Source organism: Synchiropus splendidus, chromosome 2 (genome assembly GCF_027744825.2).
Source record: "Synchiropus splendidus isolate RoL2022-P1 chromosome 2, RoL_Sspl_1.0, whole genome shotgun sequence".
In the NCBI taxonomy this organism is placed as follows: domain Eukaryota; kingdom Metazoa; phylum Chordata; class Actinopteri; order Syngnathiformes; family Callionymidae; genus Synchiropus; species Synchiropus splendidus.
The window spans coordinates 37,341,881-37,352,287 of NC_071335.1; the positions used below are offsets into that span (position 1 = coordinate 37,341,881).

At 41.8% G+C, this 10,407-nt stretch overlaps 1 protein-coding gene across 2 annotated transcripts; it reads right to left on the reverse strand.

Moving 5' to 3' along the window:
* Nucleotides 1-353: 353 nt before the first annotated feature.
* On the reverse strand, nucleotides 354-10,407 carry LOC128754381 (uncharacterized). 2 transcript variants are annotated; one of them, XM_053856957.1, is made up of 15 exons: nucleotides 10,148-10,407; nucleotides 9,635-9,718; nucleotides 8,480-8,635; nucleotides 6,481-8,299; nucleotides 6,004-6,136; nucleotides 5,785-5,930; nucleotides 5,521-5,700; nucleotides 4,527-4,612; nucleotides 3,985-4,047; nucleotides 3,820-3,911; nucleotides 3,202-3,281; nucleotides 1,925-2,013; nucleotides 1,541-1,683; nucleotides 1,358-1,460; nucleotides 354-701 (listed from the first exon to the last, which is right to left on the reverse strand). In XM_053856957.1, the coding sequence occupies exons 1-15, from the start codon at nucleotides 10,303-10,305 to the stop codon at nucleotides 509-511; spliced, it is 3,525 nt and encodes a 1,174-aa protein (XP_053712932.1). In that variant the 5' UTR covers nucleotides 10,306-10,407; the 3' UTR covers nucleotides 354-508. The 2 variants fall into 2 exon arrangements, with proteins under 2 accessions (XP_053712932.1, XP_053712933.1); XM_053856958.1 differs by lacking the exons at nucleotides 9,635-9,718; nucleotides 10,148-10,407 and adding an exon at nucleotides 9,024-9,114.

Consider the following 10,407-nt stretch of genomic DNA (forward strand, 5'->3'; position numbering starts at 1 on the left):
CATATGAAATGGATTTAAATAATTTTCATTTTTTTCATGCCACCTAAATTTCTGATCTATGAGCCACTTTTTTCTTGTGGTCTGGACGCTACGTCGATTTTTACGAACAAGCGATATATCAACATTATAAGAGCCCGGTGTGGCGACTTTGGCGACTGTGTACTGGCCTTAAAAAGCAAGCAACTAAAAGGATCCGCCTATCAACCATGATGCTATACTTCCAATCGATGTTTTTATAATCAAAACAATGGGTTTATTCCATCTAGTTTACAGAGCCTTTGATAATTTCACATAAAAAAAGACAAACCACCAAAATTTGTGAGTTTGTTTATCAAAAAATATATGCCTGGAAAGATACAAACATTGGGAATTAAAAAAAAAAAAATCAAAATGAAACAAATTAAGTATTTGTTAGAAAATAACATTAGATAAACATGAGACAAGAAGTGAATCTTGAAAGAGAAGTAAAACTTTTAATAAAACCACAGTCACTGTTGCAATGGAAGTTTCAATTGAAATATTCGAGGGCTTCCATTGCCGAACTGTACTTAAGCAAGTCCTTCTGGAAGCAGGTCAGTTGGGTTCTGGTTTTTTTGCCAGCCTTCCCTCCGCTGTTGCGATACTCCATGGTGAGCAGTTTGGAGCACAAGTAGTGGAGCCACAGCACATTGGTGTGGGGGTGGTAGACGCTCCAGTTGTTCCTGAGACACACAGAAGCAGGCAAATGATCAGGAAGTAGCAGAGGAAGAGCGGAACCGTGGCAGTGGTCACTGTGAATAATGATGCCAATGAACGTGCTTTTGGTGCCAAATGTAGACTGAAGTCACGCAGAAAATGGGATGCGAAGCTCCTCCATTGCGGGGAGGGGTCAATGGAAGCTTATAGCAAACATATACTGTCCGATTATTGGTGCCTGTATACAGTAATACTCTACTTGTAGTGTCATCACACTGGTTTCCATGATAAGTTCCAGACTTTAAACAACTGTTTACAAAACCAACTCATAGATTTTTATTCAGAGGAGTAATTAGGTTTTTTTTTTTTTTTTTGACACAAAGCCTGCGCAGGGGAGGAGCGCAGGGAGATGGGTGTCACCACAGCACTTGGCTTACGCCTTATGGCTATATGTTTTATCAGTGAAGTTAAAACAACTTCCCAGGAGACTCCTGCATCTGAAAGTGTTACTGTGGCAACAGCTACTGAATTCATTTCTGTTTAGGATCAGACGTTTGTTTTAATAAAGTTAGTTTTGTACAAATAGATTTTCTTTTTTTCACTAAGGAACTTGCGTGTCGGGGTGGGATGGACTGGGGGCGGGGCTTTAGCTTGACATCAGTCATGGGACACATCCACTGACCCGTTCTCCTGCCTCATCAGTCTGTAGATGTCGAACTGGTAATCTCCCAAGCCCTGGAAGAGTTCCTCGTCGTTGGAGATGTCACAAGACACCGTCAGACCATCTATGAAGATTGTGGTGTTCAGATGACATGTCATGTTAATGAGAAAGGTAAATAGCCGTATGGTGTGCGAGGAATCCCACCAATTTCCAGTCTGGAGAGTGAGTAGTCGATGATGCGGACGAGCACTCCCCCGGTTTCCACCCTTTGGGCCGCTCCTTGGAGGAGGTAACTCTCTGTCTTCTGGCTTGTTTTCTTGACGAGGATGTTGCCCCAGTGAAGATCCCTGCAACACAGCAGCATCACACATGAAAGACTTACTTTAAGAAATATCTTGAATCCTTAATATACTTTATTTTAAAACCTGCTTGTCTCTGACAACTGTCATCAGAATCCAAACAAGGTTATTTGTATTTCCGCTTCAGACATGAAGTTTGTGTTGATTAAATCCAACAATACATGTCTGTAAACATGACTAACACGTGAAAGTGGTGGTTCAAAAGCGTGCGTGGGTTTGTCTGAACTACCTGTGTTCGAAGTGGAGCTCCTGCTCAGCGACAGCTAAAGCCGCAGTGACCTGGTGAAGGATGCTCTTCGCAGTGTTTATAGACGGCAGCTGGAGAGAAAAAATAAATGACTGTAACTTCGTCCACAGATGACATTTGTGCCTTTCAAGGCCTCAGGGTACTTTGTTTTTCAAAAAGTTCACCTATTCGCCACATTTAGGCTAAGGAAAGCTAGCACATACAAACCCCCAGGGTTTTTGCATACTTCTACTCTAAAGTACTGGGATTGCAGAACTTTAGCTCACAATAGACGGAGAGCTCTTCATAGGGAAATTTAGCATAGTTGAGGACAGTATATTTTAGCATAAGCTTGACTTGCCTGCCTCCACCACATGCATGAAGACTTCTAGAAGACTGGACCTCACTTTTGAGCTCGAGACAGACTAACACAAGGCACATATTTGAGCCTGTGGACTAAACAATATTTATAAACATACGTTTTTTTTTCCTTTTTTTTAATTCATCAGGCTCAGTTTAGTAAAACACCTGCCCAGGAGACTCCTGCATCTGAATGCTTCATCTCTGTTAACAATTATTTGACTCAGATCTTTGTTTTTATAAAACGTTGTTTTTCTACCAATAGATATCTATATCCAGTTTTTTTTTACAAAGCAAGTTGTTCAGTCAGTTGTTAACATGGTGTGTTGGGAGGTGAATGGGCTGGGGGCGGGGCTTTAGTCGCCCTTTTCAAAATCCTAGCCTGCTACTGACTGAGTGAAAATGGGTTCGCTTTAGTGTTCCATGTTTAATGGGCTGTTTTGAAGGGAGAGTGGCCCTTTTCATTTCACATTTTGAATGGCACTTTTGGAATATTTTTGGATAGAGGCGCATTTTCTAATGAATAGGTTTGGGAGATGGGAAATATTCCAGTTTTTGTTCATTCATGAAACAGTAATTAAAGAGTGTTCTGTGCTACTAATAACAATTCATCTATTGAATACCTTTTATATGGATCATTCCCGGTGACTTTATGTTTATGCTTAGATATATTCCAATTTCCACATTGTGGGAAGAATAAAGGCTCTCTAATCTAATGTACAGTACTATATTCCCACCCAGTTCTCCTACAATCCCATGGAAAATCAGGAATTTCCAAAATCCATCGAAATTTACTGGAAACCTATCCGGCAGTTTTATCCCAAAGACTGAAAGTAAATTTATTTCACTTTTGCATCTTCTTTGAGAGGACAGATGAACAGATATGAAAATATGAGAAGTTGAAATGTGGGCCGCCATACCTTCCCATTACTGTTCTCCAGGTCGACGCCTCCAAATTCATACTCTAAAATGATGAAGAGCTGCTCTTCTCCAAAGAAATCTGGACACAGGGAGAGTTTCAGTCAAAATCTTGGTAAGGCAATCTAATAAAGTCCTGTGGGTTTAGAAGAGCCATGTGATTGACAACTGAATACAATAGATTTAGCCTATCGATGAAATACAGAAAAAAATGTCATCATATCCAAGAGTGACTTCAGATAAAACAATACGCATTAAGTCTTGCACTTGAAGCCCAAACACTTCTTCAACCACATATGATGAGTCTGCAAAGACTTGCACAACTACTATCTTTGCGTAGCTCACAATATTTCTTATAGTTTATTGATATGTGTAGTGGCACAAGGCAACTGTCTTACTGTCCGTAATACAGAGAAGCCTGATTAATTATGTCCTGTACAAGAGATGCATTCATGAAAATACTTTTTGTCACTACAGAAGCTAATAAAGAATGACTAAAGGACGACACACTTTATACAGTATTATGTATGATGTTCTATGGCTTATTTTAAGTCAAATAACCAAATGCATCCTCGCTGACAGACTGCAGACCAACATGTTACTTGGAATACGATTCTCACCTGGTCTGTCATTCTCTGAACCTTTTGCTTGGTCAAAGTCATCCCATGTCTTCAGGAATTGAGGGGGGTAACATCCTTGCACACAGTGGAGACTGAAGTAAAGCACAGAAACATTTAAGCGCCAGAACGTCAAGGATGGAGGCCCTGAACAAGGAGAGGGCTTACTCATGTAGTCCAATGAAGCCGTGAGTATGATTCTGTTGCTTCTCTTTCAGGCTGCTGAGCTCCCTGTAACACACCATCATTTACCTTTAATTGTGGTCTACAATGAGGTCCCCAATTATCAAACAGGTCACAACACGACTCAAATGACCACAGAGCTTTAGTCCAGAGACAATGTTGATATGCACTTGTCGTGTGTTTTGTACATATGTACATATATGCTATATATTCTGCTGACACATGTTTCACCGCCCAGAGTCTGTATTAAAAAAAAGGTTTAAACTACAATTGTGAACTAAAGTCCACCACATTCTTCACAACACTCACACGCCAGTGTCGGCTGTCAAACACTGCGGCGCTGGACAGCGCGGCGCACCGCCACATCCTCGTCATGTTCATGTATGCAGGTCCAATGGAGCGGATGGTGTTTATCAAATTTATCGTGAAGTGCAGAATTGTCATCGTGGAAGTTATCTCCCATTCCTAAATTTAAAAAATCCTGACGGAAACCCTGAAACATGTAACCTAAAAAAAAAACAACTTACTTTGATATGATAATTTCATGAAGGATCTCTCCAAAGGTCTTTTGGTCTTCACCATTCACCTTCTCTGTGCCTTCCACAGGAATCACCTGAGGACAAGATCAAGCTGAATTCATCACCTAAATAGCCAGGCTGTAGCATAAGGATGAGTATATATGATTCAAATAAACCAATCCCCCCAAAACCATGAAGCAGGGGTCGGGAGCCTATGGCTCGCCAGCCTCATGTGAATCTTTCAACAAGCAGTCTGGCTTTTTGAACGGCTCTCTGAAGTGAGAAATTGGAGTGTGAAACACCGTCAGAACAAGGGTTTCTCTGATTTCTTTCCAATTTTGTCAACACAGCCATCTACCAGGAAATTTTAGAGCACCTCATGCTTCCTTCTGCTGACAAGCTTTATGGAGATGCCCATTTCATTTTCCAGCAGGACTTGGCACCTGCCCACCCGGCCAACGGCACCAAAAGCTTTTTCAGTGACCAAGGTGTTACTGTGCTTGACTAGCCAGCAAACTCACCTGATCTGATCCCCATAGAGAATCTGTGGGGTGTTGTCAAGAGGAAGATGAGAGACACCAGACCCAACAATGCGGATGACCTGAAGACTGCTATCAAAGCAACCTGGGCGTCCATTACAACCTGAGCAGTGCCACACGCTGATGGCTTCCATGCCACGCTGCATTTATGCAGCATTTCATGCAAAAGGAGGCCCAACCAAGTACTGAGTACATGGAGATTAACATGCTTTTCAGAATTTCTGTTTAAAATATCCTATTTTCCTTATGTAATATTCAAATTTTCTGAGACTCTGCATTTTGGTTTTCATTATCAATAAACCACAATCATAACTATTTCAAGAACTAAATGTTTGACACATTCTGAAATGAGTGACAAACAAATGTTTTCAGATATTCTAATTTGCCTTAAATAAAAATAAAAAAAAACAAGCAAACAAAAAACAGTTCAAGGTTATACTTGCAGACAGAACCACATACAGTACCTTTAGGGCAACAGTTTCTCCAGCAGCATTTGTAGTGGAGAAGACCTCCCCAAACGTTCCTTCCCCTATCTTTGTAATTTTTTCCATCTGCACAGGCAGAACACACGCTTGCCAGGGCAGCGGCCTCTGCTGGTTACACTCTGCAAAGACTTTTTCAGCATCAGACAGATCCTCCTCACTCTGTGAAGAGAGATGGGAGAGAACACAACATTAGAACCTGTTTAACAGCATAGTAATGAATAATTTATTAGTGTATAAAATTACCATAGAGTCATTACTCAGCAGTTGCGAACGAAGATGTTTGGGAAGTGGAGTACGAAAGGGTGTGGCGAAGAGATCGCGGCTGACATCGATCATTCCACTCTCACCAGGAGAAAAGGGCGTATGAAGAACCCTGGGAGAGAGCAGCACTAAAGGAGGACAATCATGTGAATTCATCAAAACATGAAAAGACACCAGTAGAAAAAAGTTCATCTGCATTACCTTTGCCTTTACGATGAACGGAAAGGGCAGCTTTGAGCTGGCTCCAGGTGTGGGTGTCTGAGGGCAGTCCGGACAGTTTGAGGTGACCAGCTCTCAACGGAGTGGAGAAACCCATTGCCGGTTTCAACATATCCTGGGCGCCAAAGACAAAATGGATAGCACGTTTAACGCCTCACATGTATGAAAGGTTTTTGAGTGAAAGCAGCAATTTGGGGGTGAAAATTTGAACACAGTGATTTACCCACCCCAGACAGAGGCATTATTGTGCCAGTGGGGAATAATCAATACCTGTCCTGACACATACAGAACCAGAGTATGAATGTCCAAACCCGGTACAGCTGTTTGTGATAGAGCAAGTCTACAGTTATTGCATTAAACACCACTAATTAAATGGGTGAAGACAATTCACTCATTAAAAGTGAACCTACCATACGCATGAAGCAAAGTGAATATGGCATTAAAAGAAGGTTTCCTCACCAGAGTTTGTTTGTGCTGTTTGGAGATCAGCTCAACAATGCTGTTGTCCAGGCCCCTGGCATCATCCTTCTGCAAAGTTCTGCTGCTGTTCCCTTTGTTTTTCCAGCGACTCACACTCAGTCCACTGACGCCAGCCTTCCGGGATGTGCCTGATCGGTCTGTTGACGTGTTCCTCCTGTTAGGTTTTTTCAAGGGCTTGTTTCTTCTTGTTGCACAGGATTGGTCAGTGATAGGAACAGCGGAGCTTCTCTTCCTGAGACGGACTGTTTGAGAGGAAGTTGATTCTGTACGGACTTCACTATTGAGTTTCGGGCTTGGTCCACACACCTGGACATCAGTGGGTATGTATGACACTTCACTGGATGGCTGCCTCTGGCTCAACATCTTTTGCAACTGAGACAGTGGTGCTCTTGTTATCCTAACAACAGCATTATCAGTTATACATTTCATTCTTAAAATATTATCAAGTGTTTCTATCTGTGCATTGTTAGATGTCCTGCGTTCCTTGACCACAGCATTGTCTTGACATCCAGTAGCCTCACAATTTCCCTCAATACTTAGTCTTACAGGTGTAAAACCGTCATCGTCCTGCATTTGCTCGGCCATATCCAACGAATGAGGGCAGGTACAAGATAATGGTGGCCTGAATTCTTTGAATGGCGACAAATCTAATTGCTTCAGTTGGACTTGGCAGTCTGTGGTACGGATTTTGTCTTTCGGCGCAGCAATGTCCATATAAACAGAAGAAAGTGCGTTTGTGCCACCACTACAGTGAAGGTTCTGGCTTTTTTCAAGCACCGACTGCTTCACAGAAACCTTTGAAGAGTTTACAGTTGACTGTGTGTCTATAATCTCTTGGGAAACGTTGATCTTTTCAATTTCAATCAAAGGGTCGTGACGTTGGCAAGTCTCAGTGTAAACCATTGACTTAATATGATGGCTTGCTTCATCCTCAGTCACAGACATGTTACTATTGAACAGAGTGTGTGGGTCACAAGACAGTGGCTGAGGTTCTGGACTATTAATTGGGCTTGAACACTCCAAACATGATAAATAAGTAGACTGATTAAAAACCAAACCAAGGTCAATTCTCTCAAGCTGTACACTACATGGGTGGGTCAAACACTGCTCCTTCAGATCGTATGTGACCAGCTCATTTGCAGCCAAAACAAACCTACTGCTGCTCTCACTGTCACTCGTATGTAGAGTAACACTTAATCCAACGTTCTTGATATCGTCACTTGGACCTTTTCCTAACTCCATGCTCTTAACTTCAAACAGGTCAGCAGAAGCGTTCTCAACATTTTCAGTCGAGTTGCACTCAAGGCTGTCCTGCTCAACATTCTCCTTTGTAGAAAAAGTCTGTAGAAGTGGAGGGGACCCAACACTCCCCTGAAATGGGCTTTGAAGATCCACGCAGCTCAGTGACGTTGATGGAGCATTAAGGGATTGATCAATCATTGAGAAGGAGCCAAGACAAGACAACTTGCCAACTAAATTTGCTGAAGGGGTGGAGCAAAAGATGGGTTTCTTGGTGCATGATTCAAGGCTGTGATCATCTGACTGGTTAAGGGAAATTTCCTGAAAGGGCCTTTTCAAAAAGCTAGCTCCCATATTCTTTGCCACAATCTCAGCGGGGGAATCGGAGTCCGACCGTGGGCATTTTTGCTTTTTCTCTGAGGGACGGCGACCTTTAAAGCCCTTAAAATCTCTTCCTTGAGAAGTAAACTCATCTGAGGAGTTGAGCACATGGGGCTTTGTGAAGACCGATCTTCTTCTTCGGGTAACAAAACATCCCACAGAACGAGGAGGAGGAACCCTGTTGAAAAAAAACAAAAAACAAAAAAGGTGGACATCAGGGCACAAGTGACGAACAAAGATAACACACAAAACAATGAAGACTCATGCGTCATTTTGGAATAGTGGGTAGATGATGTAACATTCTTCATTTTTCGGTGCAAGTGGAATTTGGTTGGCTTTTGCAGAGTCAGACACAGACCTGATCACGTGGTGCTGCCGAACGGCGGCATGGCAGGATGGGACTAGGCCAACATTCTCTTCGTCACTACTGTTTTCAAATGCAGGTAGATCCAGGATCGCTTTCCTCTTTGCATTACCAAGTGTTTCACCACTGCAAGTGGTTGACTTCTTTGCTCTGAAGGTCAAAACAGGTCAACAGACTTCATTACAACAATTCCTTTACAAGTTAATACTAGACAATACTGGCGTAACTAATTCATTTAACATCACAATTTAGATATCAGCAAAGAGAGGTTTGACTGTACATAGTGAACACCAAAATACATTGACTTCTGTGACAAGGTGGCTGAAAGTCATTCGTCTCATTTAAAGTTATTGTTGTATGCTTGTTTGGTTGATTTAATTCCATCTCTAACCTGAATCATGCGTTCAAACTATCCCGGGTTATGTTTGAGTTGCATCTTCTGGTGTATCAAAAATCAACACAAAGGAGTGTGGTTATGTTAAAGCACGTTTATTGGTTCAATTAAATGTCAGTTATTTAGGTATTATTTCATATTTACCTTCAGGTAAAAAGGAGGACGTGGCGGCTCACTTCCTGGTTTTATCACCTTGATGATGTCATTAGTGACATCGTGGAAAGTTTCAACTGTGGGGGAGGCCAAGGTAGGGAAGTGTTTTGTTTTGTTTTATTATCTATGATGGAGTGATGGAGCGAGGTTGAGCCTGATGCGGCAGATTGTGTTCAAAGTATGGTGAGCAATGGACTTTGTTTCTTACAGAAGAAATTAGTTATGGTTGTTATTTGTATTAGGGATTTACCTGTTGAGAGGTACAGTCCAGATTCAAACACTTAAAGAGAGAAGCGGGCAGGCAAGAGAAGGAGAGGCTGCAGTGTGCACAAGTGCGTTAGAGTAATTTTGAGTAAGAGTAAGTCTGTTGAAATTATTTCAGTCTTTTCAGTTACACTGAGTTAACTGTTGAGTTTCTTTGCAATCCATGGTTTTTCTTTTCTTTTATTTATTTATTTTTGCACCCTGGAGCAGCTTGTTAATAAATGTCTTTGGTGAGCAAGAAAAGTGTCTCCAGCGTCTGCCTCCTACACCTACTCTGGCCTGGATTACCACAACTTCTATCCAACTCTTTGTAACAAATGAGTAAGAATCACACATACTTAACGGTTTTTCTCTGCTTGATGGGTTGACTCTCCTCCTTGCTCACGTCGTCCGTCTTCAGCTGACGTACTCGTTTGCGCCGCCTTACATGTAAAAAGGAAATACTATAACTGTTTCCCAATTCACAGACTGAGTCTTTTTATAAAAACCAAAATCAAAGACATATAAATACATACATTGTTATTATTTCCTACTGATTTTGTGATAGATCTGGCTTGTTATTATGCTGAGGAGAGGGAGCCACACTCTCCTCATCAGGGCTTCGGTCCCTCATATTTCTAAGAACATTTATCTTCGCAGGAAGTGTCATGCTTTGGTCGGAACATAACCACAAACAAAATGGATCTACTATACTTCATATGTACTACACACGGTATTGTATAGTATTTCCAAGTAAAGACCATCGAATGGCATGTCTAGTTCTTTAAAAAACGCAATGTTACGTCACACCATTAACGACATTGACAATATACAGCAAGGGCATCAATGATGCACTTCTGTCTTCGACTCACTTGGTTTTGGCAGCTTTCGGCAGGAATATGGAGTCATCGCTGTCGCTGGAGGCAGAAGAGTCGAAGGCTTTTCTGTGTGCGACGGGCGTTAGCCAACCTGAGACCTTCATCCGCTGTCTGCCATAAGTTTTCAAAAACATCGACTTCAATGGCTTCATCGTTCTAAAAGCAAATCCACCATACACTCAACGATGACGTTTCTAAGGACATATATCCATTTCTTAGTGAGTTTTCTTAGCGAATGCCGCTTCTCGTTCAAA

What these genes read in the sequence shown, in the direction of transcription:
- LOC128754381 (XM_053856957.1), bottom strand. Translation starts at nt 10,305, where the DNA reads ATGAAGCCATTGAAGTCGATGTTTTTGAAAACTTATGGCAGACAGCGG. An exon ending in CGGCAGCACCACGTGATCAG is followed by an intron (nt 8,300 to 8,479) that starts GTCTGTGTCTGA and finishes TTTTTTCAACAG; the next exon opens with GGTTCCTCCTCCTCGTTCTG. An exon ending in ACTCTCCAGACTGGAAATTG is followed by an intron (nt 1,461 to 1,540) that starts GTGGGATTCCTC and finishes CAATCTTCATAG; the next exon opens with ATGGTCTGACGGTGTCTTGT.